Below are 15,379 nucleotides of genomic sequence, written 5' to 3'. Positions count from 1 at the left end.
CTGCCCCAGCTCTAGGAGCAGCTGGGCACAGGGGAATGGCTGGTGTGAGATGGTGGCTGATCAGGCTGAGGCAAGGAAGAGGAGTTGGAGAAAGGCAGGTGCTGGGTGGGAGGGAGCACCCACTGCAGCCCAGCACTGACACCTGACCCTGGCATTGCTGCAGCAATCTGCTGGGAGGTGGGGACACATTTTAAATGTAACCAGTTTTACAAGAAAACTCTTGATCTGGGTAATGATGTGGAGGGGCCAGCCTGCTCTCCGGGCAGCCCCCAGCAGTGCCAGTGCCCAGAGCTGCTGTGTGCTCAGCCCCTGGTCCTGCCAACAGCAGCAGACAGGGCATTGAGAGACTCGAGGAGAAAATCCCTTACTGTGTCACCACAACTGCTGATTGCTGCATGCAAGGGAATCCAAATGGACCAAAACACCCTGAGATGCCAAGGGAAGGGTCACCTGTAAAAACAGCCACCCTTTGAAAATGGCAGGTAAGAGTGCACTTCCCTCAGGGGATGGGAAACCAAAGGATGCTTGTAAGGAGGGATTTCTGCTGTCCACACCAGTCACATGCATGAGCAAGGGTCCCCTGGACAAGCTGTAGCAAGACCCAGAGCTGTTATGCAGGGATATATTCCCAGTAATTTGCTACACACTCTGGCTTTGGTTTGCTTAAGTGCTTTTCACCAAAATATCACCACTAAACAAAGAAAATATCATCTCTACAGCCTGGAAAACACTGACTACCATGTAGCTGAGCTCTGTTCTTACCCTGTAACAGCAACCTCCCTCCTATGCATTTCTCAAGCTGCTCAGTTAGCTATTGTCCTCTGCTATTTTCTTCAGAAGCTACATTGTCTTTTTACTTTCTTCTCCTCTGCAGTCTTGTACATGAATAAGCACTACACGTCTTTTTTCATGCATTACCAACATCAAAACCAAACCTTTTTCTTTTTTCCCCTATCAGGCAGAAACATACCAAACAGCTCCCTTCAGTTCTCTTCTTGGATTGCACTTGTTAAAAATGTCAAATCAGCTTCTACAAAAACAGAGAACTAGGGAGGTTTGGCTTCTACCTACATATAAATACAGGAAGTAGTGTAGATAAAGCAGAAACAACAAAAGAAAAGAGACTAATTTGTGACATCTCACCTCAAAAAGCAGTACTGAAAAAGGCAGAGAAGGGTTGATAGGATTATTGTTGTGCAAAAGGATTTTACTGCAAGGAATGCATGGTCTAGGGCTAATCAAGACTTCTCCCCTATAAACAAGAGGGATGGAACAGAAGCCTGTTTTCTAAGGACATAAAGGCAGAAAAAAGGTTGGTAATTGCCTCGTCAAGTAACAGAAACATCTGAAAGTTTGTGTGCCAGGTTTAAAACTAACTAGAAGAGATGCTTGTCTCTCTAGCCTGGAGTTAAAATGTGCAAGTCCTTATTGCCACATAACAGAGCTCAAAGTACTCCTGAGCTGAAAATCAATAAAACTATTGTGTGGAAGAATGATCCATCAAGGGTTACAAGAAAGATACCTTTAACTCTCCCTAGAAATGTGTTTTTAGGCATGGTTCAAGGCATTGGGGGGCTCACCTCTCTTTGGTCACCTGCACTTGTTCTTGCAGGTGACTTTTTAAAATTCAAATAACTCAGAGTCTGATATCTGATAAAGAACTAGACAAACCAATGTTTCAGACAATTTTTGCTAAGCTCACATCTACTGTGCAGAATGGAAATATTAGATTGCAAGATTAAACAGTAAAAATAAAAGGCTCAGTGAATTTTTAATTTTGCAAGGATTTTTTTTTTTCAGAATAATGTAGACATCCCTCTTAAAGAAGTTGTGTATCTAGTGTCAGTAAATGCAATAATTTTCCACTATAATGCCAGGACTTGCCATCAGTGCAATGGGCAACTCCAAGGAGTTACAGAGTAACCAAGAAGTTCAGTGTATATTATATGACAGATATATTCAACGCCTCTGTGGAAAAAGAAGAGTATTTAGGTTTTCTAGGAAAAAGAGAAGGTAGGAACAGGTAAGAATTGATATGTTCTGGTTACGTATCTGGTAACACAACAGCTGTTGATGAAAAATGTTGGGGACCACGATTTAAACACTTCTTTGTGAACTATAAAATACAGCAAGAGTACACTCAGCTCAAGCTGAAGATGTTTAAAACAACCCCTTAGAAGGTGTGTGCAGAAACCTTGGGGGGATTTCAGAACTGGAAATCCACAGTTAGAAGTCTAAGTGCAGAGAACAATCTCCCCTGCTCAACCTGGAACTACCACAACCATTGGTCTTGGAAGGAGCAACAGAAATGAGTAAAACCCAGGAGGACCAGAGATGAAGATTTGGCTGTATACTTTCAGTCATTAATAACACTGCTAGAGATAAGCAACATCAGACTAGAGAAATGCAAAACATACAAGGACAAAATAAAGAAACGGCCTCATAAATTTGTCTTTTAAAAAATTTATCTGTATACAGTACAACTGAGAAAGTCATCTGAAGAAAAAGTCTCAGCTAGTATTTTCAGAAGACAAGAGCTAAGGGGCCAACAATAACTGTTGTACCAACTAATTATGGACATTAATATTACATGTGCAACTCCTCAACTCCTCAACTTAACAATGAGGTTATGCCACAGTCTCCTCCTTGGAAGACAATTTGTACTGAGAAGTATTTCAATGCACTGGCATGATCAATGCACAGAACATGGCCCCAGCATAAAATCCATCCACGTGGCTCACCTTGGCTCAAAATTCTAAACTGCATAAATCTTTAAAATAAAGGCTAAAGCAGCATAGGTGCATTTACAGTAGGTTATGCTGTAAGAAAAGTGTGACACTAGAAACAAAATATTTTTAAAACAGGTTTTTTAACTAGGAAAAGATTTATAACACCATCATCCTCATTTACGGCACAGAGAATTAGAGGCTGATGGGATTTTCATTTCAAAAACCAATCACAACTTAATTAAACTCGTTCCATAGCTTACCTCACCATTACAGATTTATGCCCTATTTCTAGTCTACTTTTTGCTTCCATCTCACCCCACTCAATTTTGCAACCTCCTCCCCAGCTACCCTTATGTTTCCAATTCCCAAGTACTACAGATCAGACTGCACAAACTGTTTCTTTTCTTTTTCAAGAAAGGGGTAAATTAAGCCTCCACCACCTTGGGGGTGTGTGCTTTCCTTTGTTCATTGGGTTACTCTCAGCAACCTCCTACTCCCCATCATTTCAAGGAGAAGTGGTACTGAAAAATGCACACAGCCTTCTGACAGCCTTTGCAGCAAAGCCAGTTCCATGTAGGATATAAAATCTCACTCCTCCGTGTCTGTTTTCCTCCAAGTAGAAACTACAGGTGCCATGGGTACTGGCTGCTTATGGCCATCCACCATGCCCTCATCCTTCCACATTCGACCTCCACTAAATTTCAGGAATAATGAAATCCACAAAGATCCAAGTTCTAGTCTCAAAACTGAAGAATCTAATTTTTACTTCAAGTGATTTTTATACTCCCCTATAAATTCCATAGTCTTATTTAGCCACAACATACACAAGCTTAGGAAAATTGTCTTTTGGAATGGGACAGGCCAAGAAGAAGGTGGCTGACATAGTTCTGAGTTGCATCAACTGTAAAAGCCATTTCCAAACTGTGAGTCTTCAAGGCAATAATTTTTTAACTTTAAGAAAACACTCACGCTTCCTTCCGCCTTCCAACAATAGTTCAGAAATAATTGTACCAAAACTTTCAGCCAAGAGTAAACAAGTATTAAACAAATATTCCCAGGAAAGCTAACAAGCATATTTTTTTTTCTCTTATTTTACTACGAAGACATTTTACAGATATTTTACAAATTGTGCAAGGCTTTAATAAAATGAATTTTCTCAACTTCTTACAGTTTGCACAGATACAAGGATAACCTGTTAATACTTAAGATTCATGATAGCCACTAAAAAGAGATCTTTATCTGCTGGCAGAATTTGTGAACTCAAGGTTAAAACACAAAGTGAGCAGAGAACTTGGAAACTATTGATTTATTAATCCATAATGCAGTAGTGTCTAAAGTGCATTTGTGTTTGTTGGGTCTTTTTTATTAATTTTATTTTTATTCCACAGTCTCACAATTTCATAAATCCTGTTAAATTTTCAGTGTCTTGGTATAAAATTTTTTGTATGGTTAAATTAGTCTAGTTCATTAATAAGTATTTCTAGCCCCTAAAATAATCACATGAAACTGTTGAAGATACATTAAGAAACAGGACATTAAATACCTACATCATACAGTGACAATGGAGAAGGTAAGCAGAACAATGTAAAAAAAATTAGTAATTCAGTCTTGGATAGTTTTACTTTGGAGTGTAAAATTTAAATGGAATTTTCCCCAGGCTCTTTACACAGTCAGAAGTAAATAAATAAAACTTCTCTCTTCTGTCTTCTAAAGAAACAGAAACCAGAAATTCCAGCTGTCTTTAAAGCCATTACAATAAAGTTAGAAATATAAATGTTTTGCTGTAAAATTATTTACATATACTTAGCTTAATGAAAAAAAAAGAAGAAAATGTCTTGAGAATAATTTTTCTTTTTTAACTAGAAGTTTAAAATAAATGGCAGGACACATTCTAGCAGGGAGGAAAGAACAAGAACTCTCAGAATAATCAGTTTTATAGATTTAGTATGATTTTTAGATTGGCTTTCAAGTGTGCACATTAGAACAGCAAAAAAAAAAAATCTCACTTTAATGGCAAGTGTAGAAGCTATTGAAATACTGTTATGTGAATTCTAAACCAGATTTTACCACTTTTACTACAGGAAAACACGCTCCAGTTGTGTCTCATATTCACCATCTCTCAAGTATTCCATGAAGACCACTTTGCACACGTAGGAAGCCCCTCTAACAGGGGATTCTGGCATTGCCCAGCCCCTGGGTACCACAGCAGGAGCTGTTCCTGGACCCACCCAAGCCATCCCTCCTCACTCAAAATCTGAGCTCCTTTCAACATAGAACTAAAAGCACAAGGATCCCCAGCTGAGTTTCCTTACTCTCATTAGCAGTGCTGGGTAAAGAGATGAGAGTAAACTTCCTGCCCTTGCCACTGCCTGATCTCTGTCCATCCCTGAATTGACAACCAGGAGAAATCTTCTAAGTGAGGCTTCCTTAATTTTGCTTCCTCCTTGAGGCCTGTAAATCATCTCATGATTAAATGAATGTTTCAAAAACTGGTTGAAAGATGGTTTAAATTGAAGTTTTTTGGCAGCCTCTCTCCCCTCTCTCTGATGGTGATAACAACTCAAATACTTTTGAAGAAATCTGTGGTGATATTTTATATTCCAAAAGCCCGAAGTTTATCCCTCTGGAATCCAGAAGAGAAGAGATAATGAGCTAGTATTATTTTGTGCCAGCAGTACTCAAAAAGTGAAGCCAGAAAGCAAAAAATCTTCCTTAAAATGCAGTAATTTTCTTCATGTAAACACAGTAAGATCCTGCACAGCACTTTTTTCATGTTTTGTTCATAAAATCATGGCATCTAATAGCACCACACTAGTACAAGAATGCTGGACTGTTAACTATCCAACAAATTTCAAAATTTGCAAATTTGAGGCACAAAAGGAGACAAAAATATTGCTTTCTTGTTTTTGAACTACATGTTTTAAAAATAAAGGTAGGAACCTATTTTATTAATAATGAATGAGAACTGCAAAACTGCCTGATTACAGGGCTATTTTTTTTGTTTGTTTGTTAGTACTGTATTATCACATTTGTTTCAAAAGAACTGGAAATATTGAATTAATTCTTAATTCTTAACAGAAGATCTTACAAATTAAACACACATGGCTGCTATAAACTCTGAGGATTAAACACTTTTGAGGGATGGATGGAATTCCAAGTGACAAGACAGAGCTTTCTGCTCCCCACTCATCTCCAGGTAACTTCTTCCTTGGCTACTTAGATGCAGAAGATCTGTGACACAGGGAACCATATTTTCCTTCTACAAGTTCAGCCCTCAGAAGTAAACAATATTAGCCACCTAATACCTAAACCTTCCCTATCCAAGGTGTCCTCTGGTAGCAAAGCCAAGCCCAGATGGAGGAGACACCAGAGGCTCACTGTTAAAGGGAGGAGCTGCCCGATGTGGGGTTCCCCTGAGGCTGCTCCGCATCCAGCAACAGCCCCAGATGGCACCAATAGCCTGAACAGTGCAAGAGAACAAACTCATTAAATCCACAGGCACCAAAGTGTGAGGAAACATCTCCTAGACTGCTGGAGGACAGTCTCAGAGCTGGAATGATCTGGAGGGATGAAATCCCTTGCCAGGTTTTATATAACAATATGGTAAATGCTGTGCTAACAGACACAGAGCCTGGCAAACACCAGGTTTTGTTTTTGGTTTTTTTTTTTTTTTTTTTTTACCTAGTCAGGCTGTTAGTTTTACAAAATGTCATATATATTTGTTGGTTGGTTTTAGCCCAATTAATTTGACATTTTCATTCAGCTGAGGCTTTTATTAACATGAGCTACTTAATGTGGATAGGTAAGAGGCCCAGAAAAAAATCAGAACAACTACAGTTAGAAAAACAAGCATTAAGCAGAAAACCATCTGGGACACTGTAGAGCCCCAAGTGAAATATGAAGTACAGTATGGTTGCCAAACAGATGCTTATCACAGTACAGAGCATAAAACAGCCAGGGCAGAGCAAGCTCCCTGGTCTCAACCAGATGTGCTGCACCCAGCTTGGACACTGCCATAGCAGAAGGGATGGGAGTCAGCCTGGAAAACCCAGGGAAGCTCAGCAAGAGCCGTCCTAGCAAACGCTAAATATGGGAAAAACCAAACTAACCTTCACGACAACCTTTCATCTTGGAAGAAGGGCTGCTGTAATGGAGCAGTCTGTTTTCTGTGCCATAAGGGAATGGAAATGCTGGGCTTAAATTGCAGAGGGAACAATTCAATATCCATTAGCAGGAAAAAATAAAATTATTCCTTCCCAAAACAGCAAAGAGGAAAAGCACTGTCTGGAGGGAATGAAGAATGCCCACCACCAGGGGTGTTTAAGATTTGGAAGGTATGGCAGCTCCAGATTTAGATGGCAGAGCTACAATGGATAATATTCCAAATAATTTCCAGCTCCCTGGCTCTGAGACACACACATCACACTTACAACTTCACCAGTGTCATTGCAGGGACCAAGATTTTAACCTATACACACTGCCCTCCTGCACTGGAAAGGTTTGGGAAACCAGTAAGCAGATTAAGAGGCCAAAAAATAAGTATCTAGTGCCATTTTAGCTGTCCAGGGGTATCCAAGGAAGTTGCATAGGGCTGGCAGGTTAGAGACAAGATCTGTGACCCTCTGGAGCAGCAGCTAGTGACTGCAAGGAAAGGCAGCCAGGAGGCCAGGCTAGCATGATAGGATTCACAAAAATTCACAATTCACAAAAAATCGTCCTACAACATTAATTGCACAGACCTCCATGAAAATATTAATCTTAAATCCAAAAATTCGGAGGACTTCTTTTTAAAAAATAGTTTAAACTCAACTGCTTCATAAAAAATGTGGCTTTTCTAGAGTCCTCTGTCCAGCAAAAAAAAATGTTGGCAGGATGCTGACTGTTTGCACTGAAGTCTTTAATAGCCTATCCCACTTCCCACGATGAACATTAAGTAAACAAGAATGCCTCTTTACATGGTGACCCTCCAGACATTCAGCATGGTAGCAGCTTAATAAAACTACATCACTCCCATGTCCTTCCAAGCACTACTGACTCAAGTTCATCCTTGTTTTAATGACTGCCTTGAAAGAACATGAGAGGCACACACAACAGATGGTACCACCTGGAGATGTAATGAAGACATTCTGGTAAGATTTTAGTACTCTTCTGTTCCCCATGTCCTACTGGTACTATGCCATCATCTTCTGGCTTAAATGCCATTGATTATAGAAAGGGTTTAATTTTTTTTAGCTTTGAAAATTCAAAATTATACATTTCTAAAGAACATTCTCATGTAAATGATAGGTAGCTAACTTTTTTTTATTGTAGATTTCTGTTTCCTTTGCATTTAGAAACCTTCAGATTGGGCCAAATCCCTGCTATATCTTAAAGAGGAACTATGCCAGTTCTGAAAAATCCCAGTGAGAAATGGCTTTGTCATGGGAAAATTGCAATTAAATTGCAGTAGTCAAATCTAAGAATGTCTTTATAACAATTTTCAGTAGGTTTCAGTGAGAAGTTTTATATAAATTATTTTAAAAATGCATGTTTTTCACGTTTGAATCCAAAAGGAGTGTAAGTTTAAATTTTAGGACAGGAAAACCCTCTTTTCACTGGAAAATTATCTGTTAATGAAAAAATAAAGTTGCATTTTCCTTTTCATCCACAAAATAATTTCAAAAAATCTACATATCTTCACTTAGAAAATTTGACTATAGCTTCAGAATTGAAAGCACATTAAGAACTGAGGGAGTGGAAGCAGAAAGCACAAAAAAGGGCATTTTTAATATTGCTACCAGAACTTTTCAGGGCAACAAACTTGGATGGAACAGCAGTGGGGTAAACAGAGAGCTCTAGAGGACTTGGACTGTCTTCCTTCTGCTGCTTGCAAAGTGTTTTACCATTTATGAGCGACCTTTCCCAAGGAGAGCATCTCTGCAGCCAGACCCAGACAGGGCAGCAGCAGAGGTAGAGCTTGCTGACACCATGAAGTGGAAAAATGAAATGTAAAACAGCCTGGTTACACAACACCTGGCAAGAGAATTAATGCAGAAGATAAAAAAGCCCCACCAGAAATATATTCTTTCATGTACAGATTCCTTGTTTCACCACCCAACCCGAAGGGGTCTCTGGTAGGGAGCAGCATAGCTCCATTGACAGTCCCCAACTTAGTAACTCAATTGAGGAAACTTTGCAAGAAAAGCAATTTGGAAGAATGGCCGTGTAAGAAATTCTCTTGTGAACTTTTTTTGCATATAAAAAGACAATTTAATCCATATATTTCAGGCAAAAGCAGATGACCTTTATTGGCAATGACACCCAAAACTATTAAAACCAAAAGAAAAGTAGGAATTAATCTCTCCTTTGTATTTTTAGCAGCATGGGCAATGGAAAGCAAATAAAATTTTAAATGGGGCAACAAAGTATTTGTGGGCAAAATGCATCTATATGTATAAACACTAAAAAGCATCAAATTAAAACTATTCTTATTTTTGTTGACAGCCCATATTGCTTTCTGAACTGCTACTCAGTAAATGATTCAATACTTGGCTTTCAAACACTGCAGGCAATTTTTTCCCCTTGAACTGAAATTTAAAATCAGGATATAGAGGTTTTGTATCCCATCATTTTTGTTTAGAATACCAACTCACTTCTGCAGTGGAGTTGCTTTTGCATATGAGAATTAAAAAAACTTTATTTATTAAATTTTAAATTTTAATTAAAGAACATGATCAGAAATTAACATATCTACTCCAAGTTGTTTATGTAAGGTAGTCATATTTTTGAACATAATTAGGCAGCGCTTTTAGGTAAGCTCAATCTGAGTTAACAGCAAAAACAGTGCCTTGGAGGCAATGGGGCAAGTAGACAAGGATAAAATGCTGATGGTTCACAGCCCACAGGAGTGCAAATGCCCAGTCAGGTGCCACAGGAAGGCTCAAATGGGAATTAGGAACGAAAAATCAGATCATAAAAACAAAGCTCAGAAAAAGTAGACATTTCATTAACCTACTGCTGTGTCTGAGCATCCTCAGAAGGATGTCAGGCAAAAAAACCCAACCCCCAACTTGTTAAATGCTCTTGGTTGTACAGGACTGACAGTGGATGCAGTAAGTCAGAATAACACCCTCAGTGTCCCAGAAGGTGCTGCACTTTGTGCTATTCACCAGTTTCATATGGAATATTTCTAATGTGAAACATTACCTCAATTTCTCATAGCTCTGCTTATTTAAAACCCTCCTGGGCATTAATTTCAGAGGGGAAGATACAGTACCTTAATGCTTCCTCCCTTGCCTCCCAGTGAGGATAAAACTGGGTGGTCAAACAACAGGACACTACTAACGATGTCCTCTCTAAAATGGAAAGAGGCTGTCAGAAAAGCAAACTGCCCTATTAAATTCAGCCACACATCCTCATCAACTGCAGTGTGTGCAATCCAGGCTTCATGTGTTATTCATCCTGACTCCCACATTTCACTGTTGCCTAAAACCTGCCAAAGTGAAGACACTCTGCCTAAAATGCAGAGAAGCAAAGCCTAGAAGTGTACACAGGGTACCATTTCATAACATGGTGTTTAATTAGCAAACACTGATCCTTCTGAGACATACCATTTGCACCATGCATTACAGCCCCCTCATTACAAAGAGAGAAGCCTCCCTAGACCTGTATTTTAAAATTTGAAATACCTGACCTTATTCAGAGTATATTTTTCACTGGCAAGAAGTCCTTCTTGATACCCCTTCTTGGGCACAGTGCATGATACTTGCTGCCAGTCATGGGAGTCCTTAGCTCCTCTGTCCTATTTTGTGAAAGCACTGCCACCTTGAACTTAATTTCTGCAACTGGGAAGTTTCAACACGGGAGATATTGTTTTCAGTTTCCCTTATTCTCTGGCTGGTTTGTAGTTTTTTACTAGGAAAAAAAGAAGAAAACTCTCAGGCTTGGTACCTCAGCACTGTAATTTGATACCTCTTTCAGTGAGCAGCCCTCCCTGACATAACGGAGAGCTTTCCTGAAACCCTTCACAGGGACTGAACATCTCTCTGAGCTGCAAAATGCCAACATGAGCTCCTGCTCTGGCCTTTGACAAGTGTTTTCAGAAGTTTAGGGTCAAAAGGCAAGCTTCAGAGACTGGAGCATGAGGCTGTTGTGTTCCTCTGGGGCAGCATTCACATGACTGTGTGGGACCAAGCATGGGATGCCAGGAGATGTTGCAAACCTGCACAAGAACTTGTGGTGATGGAGCAAAATACCAGGGATCATCTGTGAGTTTGCCCAGCCTTCAGAAGCCCTGCGAAATCTTTCAAAGGTGACAGAAGTCACAGGAGGGAGATTGTAGCATCTTGTAAACACTCTGGAGGGTGAAACCAGTGCAGCAAACAAGTGGCTCTCAGCCATTAACTGCCCCAGGAGGGCAGCCAGTAATTTGTTAGAATTTATGTAAGACTTTGTTACAGTTGTCCATGCTATATAGAAGGTATTATCCAAAGTTATGATGATGGGATAGCAACAGAAAAGTCCTTAAACACATGTCGGGAAAAACAATAGTATCAAGAGGGCAGAAAAAGGACCGAAAACTTGCAGAACAAAGAGGCAAGAAACAACACAGAAGGAAATGGGGTTTAACATTGCAAAGACAATCTAAGTAATTTCTTCCTGCTGCAAATACCTTTTCAGACTCAAACACAGACATCAGTGCTTTTCTATCCATGTTCCCTGAATAAATTTGTCTGGAGCCAGCACAGTGGAAAACTCCCTTGCACACTGTTGCAGGTCCCAGGTGTGAGTTCCCTGGAAAGTGTGCCAGTATTAGCCCAGCCAGCCCTGCAGCACCTGGAGCCAGCAGCAGAGCCCCTGTCCCAGCACTCTCTGGTCAGAGACTCCCCCAGACACGACTGTTCTCCAAAGACTTTTTCAGGAGTATGCAAAAAAGGTGCAGGTTTTTCTGCAACTAAGTTGACTTAGCTGGCCTGCAGGATCAACAGCCAGCTACACCGTGCAGAGAGCTAGTTATGTACTTCTTTTAGATGCTGAAACCCTAGTAATGCACAAACCAGAGAAGTCTTTGAAAATGAAGGATAAGATAATTTAAAAAAATAAAGAAAAAACTGAAACAAGCTTTCCTGGGACAAAACTTGCACAACTGAATCACAGACATGCAAACACTGTGCCACAGCCTCCAACCTGCTCTCTGTGTTCAGGCTGCCCCTGAACAGCACAGCAAGGGGCATGCTTGGTGCTGCAGGTCTGAACGTGGTTTGCCACTTGCATAGTCAGGAACAAACACATGGAAAAGCTCAAATATCCCACACGAGAATCCTCTTTGATTACAAAGCAAGAGACCTTTACAAGATGGTGTCAGTATGGAACATCTAAATGATTTACACAAAAGCCATTTGGGAAATAAAACAATCCATCAAGGATTAGCAGTGCAATGTTAATGTGATGTAACAGGACAAAAATAAGCACCTGAACACACAACAAAGTTAGGTCTTGACAGATAAACACAGGAAAGGACAACCCATATTTTCAATTTGCCATATATATCTAGGCATTATAAAAGAGTTGATACATAGAACTATTTGCAGGCTCAGTAAAGTGTTGAAATACCTATTTAAGACATAAAGTGGTGACTGACTGAGAGAAGATGTTTAATTGTTGGAAGTCAGTGTAACTTTAGTACAAAGTCAATAGAAATATGTTAAATTATAGCAGCTGGGGACAGCATCTGAAAAAAGTGTGGAGCTCCTAGTTTGTGGTGCAGTCATTTGACAACAATTCTGCAAGAGAAGTTGGAAGAAACAGGACTGCATTTTACTATTTAATTTAAAATCAGGCAGTTCTAAAAGTGAGAATGTAACAACAGAAAACTGAGAAAACAAACTTTTGGCAATGACATCTGACAACAGCAAAGGAGCTGCATTCTTGTTTTGCACAAAGAGCAATAGGAATGATTAAGCTTTAAAACACACACAAGTACACACAAGAACACACATAATCATCCAGGAGCCCAGAACCATGTCAGGATCAAAATGTGTAAGGCAAATAAATATATTTAAAAGATTCTGATACCACATGAGGCAACATTCAACGTGAGGTTAAAACATTTCTGAAAGAGAGAGGAATTCCCTTCTCCAGCCAGTTGCAATGTTTCATTTTCCCAGAGCAATGGAAGTGAAGGAGGCAGTGAGGTAGCACACACAAGGTAGTGACTTAGCAGATGTAAGCAAACCTCTCAACTCAGAAACTGGATTTTGCACTTAGGAACACCACTTGCAGGAAATCCTCCTGCCTTTTACTGGTAAGACCACTGGAAAAAGTCAGTGTTGCAAACAGAACATTGCAGTCATAGCAACAAGCAATTCAACATTTAAACTTTTCAACAGACAAGACAGTATTTTACTTCTGGTTTTATAGTTTCAAGGTCAACAACTCATCATGAGCACTTGACCTGTCTGGCTGGTCATCAGTGTCTCAAAAATAATCTCCTGTGAAAGCCTCAACCAAGGAAACCTCCTCACTCAAATAAAAAATATAAGCATGTGTATACAGGGAGACCACTTAAAAAATTACACCTTTGTTCTCCTTTTCTGGAAATTAGTATAGAAGGATGGAGAAAAGCCCCAGTCCATTAAATCAAGCACTAGCCTTTTACTAGTAATTAGCATGCTATAAAATGCTACAACCAGGTACACAAAGGCATTGAAATTTAGATTTAAAACACCTAAAAAGGCCCTTAGACCTTGCAATGGTATCTGTGAGTAGTGCCCAAAGAGCACAGCAAAGCCAGTGGAATGTTTCCTTGACCCTTTCCATTTTCAGTAAGGACTTTAAAAAAAAAATTGTATTTCTATCAGTAAAAACCCACTTAAAAACCAAATCTGAAGGCTAAAAATAGGACAAAATGTGCTGCATGGCTGATGAAATCTAACCCTATTAATCAGACAGCTTCATTTCACAGTCAGTAAGAATCTAATACTACCCTAACAAATGTATCAGTTTTTTGCAGTGTCATGCATGAACACAATTGAAATAGTGCCTTTTTAAACTTTTAATGGCATCAAACTTAATATCTGTAAAAGAAACCAGTGTTTTCTCAAAGCAGCAGAAGAAAGTAAAGAATTGGAGATGTTTAGAAGGTAATGTCTAAAGCATAAGCACCATGGAAAACTTTTAATCTCTCCCAAGTATACCAAATAACATTCACATAAATTTTAATGCTCAACAAAGGTGCTAACTTTAATGAATCAACTTAGGTAGATAGTTAATCATACAAAGCCTTCATGACCCTTTCCTCTCTCTTAACCATTTTTGTACTTCTTTACTGCAGTGAAAAAGCTCAATTTGAAGGAACAGATAGCAGAGACCCTTGGAGAGCTTCAAGGGCTATCCTGCCTTCTTTGCCACTTCAGATGACTTAATTGCAGTGCAACCCCACAAATCATGACTGCAGGCTTCACCAACTGACCCTACAAGCTGGGTGGGGACTCAACGTTGCTAGCAGCACATGCTGAGAAGCTCCACAAATGACAGTGAAGGACAGAGCATGAAACAGACAAAAACATGTGTTTACATGTTCAGGAGGGGCAGGGACTTGCTCTAATCCCTGGTTATTTGGATTATGTTTGATAAGTAGCACTAATATCCATGGAGTTTATGTGCCAGGTGACTGACAGTTACTCAGCATTATGATTTTTTTTTAAGCCTTGCTGGTCACAGTTGTTCTCTACTTTTTTTTGTTTGTTTGTTTGAAATGCTTTTTGAATTTCTTTCCTTATAAATCACAATGAGAAGAACTGGGGAAAATACCTTCTCTTTTTCAACTTCTTACAGATTTTGGGATGTCTTGTGACCTGCCTGCCTGGATACTGCACAATCACAGCCTGACTCTGCACTCCAAGATTTACCAAGAGGTTTTTACAGCTCAGATGGGGCTGGCTGGAAATCTTACCAAGTATGTCCCTTAAACTCATGTGTCATTGGAGGAGGATACTGTGCAAGTGTAAACATGAAGAAAAGCATGGAAGCAAAATCCATTTAAGCTAAGGATTACTAGTAGAAGGTGACTGGTGACCAGTCCACAGGGAAATGTCTGGTGGTTGAGAGAGGTCATGCAGCACTCTGGTTATTAGGCCTCATACATAAGGCAGACCAAAGAGGTGTGCACAAGGGGGACCTGGTAAAACATGGGGGATGTTGAAAGACTGTTGGGGATATCTGATAGGAAAAAGGAAAAACAACCTCTACATTACACAAACAGGACACTTGAAAAGCCACAGAAATATCCCATACTTACTTTTATCTTCCTGGTTTTCTTCTGGTGCTTTGCCTTCCTCTTCCTCCTCCTCCTCCACCTCCTTCTGCTGTGCTTCTTCGTGGTGGTCGGCAGCCCCGACCGAGAGGCTCTGGCAGCAGTGGTTGAAGCCGCTATCCCGGGGCAGGGTGAAGCTTCGGGGCTTTCCCCCGTTCCCGTTCAGCGCTTGCATCCGCTCACCCTCCACCAGCGGGAAGGGGCCGTAGTGGTCTTGCAGGTGGCACTTCTGGGTGGGCAAGGTGGACTGCCGCCGGTGCTCGGGGGACACCACAGCCACCTCGGAGAACACCGAGTCCTCCAGGGGCAGCGTCTGCAGGTAGTGCAGTCCCGAGCTGGTGAGCGGCGGCTCGGTGCG

General features: G+C 40.3%; 1 protein-coding gene across 1 annotated transcript in view; it reads right to left on the bottom strand.

The window, feature by feature from the left end:
• The window catches only part of CNKSR2 (connector enhancer of kinase suppressor of Ras 2), a 172,762-nt gene that overhangs the window by 25,922 nt on the left and 131,461 nt on the right, over positions 1–15,379 (bottom strand). Inside the window, 1 exon segment of the mRNA XM_031060212.1 lies at positions 15,007–15,379. This exon segment is cut by the window's right edge and continues 19 nt beyond it. Coding sequence (XP_030916072.1) covers positions 15,007–15,379 — 373 coding nt within the window.

Source organism: Geospiza fortis, unplaced genomic scaffold, assembly GCF_000277835.1.
Source record: "Geospiza fortis unplaced genomic scaffold, GeoFor_1.0 scaffold161, whole genome shotgun sequence".
NCBI classification, from domain to species: domain Eukaryota; kingdom Metazoa; phylum Chordata; class Aves; order Passeriformes; family Thraupidae; genus Geospiza; species Geospiza fortis.
Note: the sequence above shows the minus strand (reverse complement) of the source record. Positions and strands in the feature narration are given on the sequence as shown.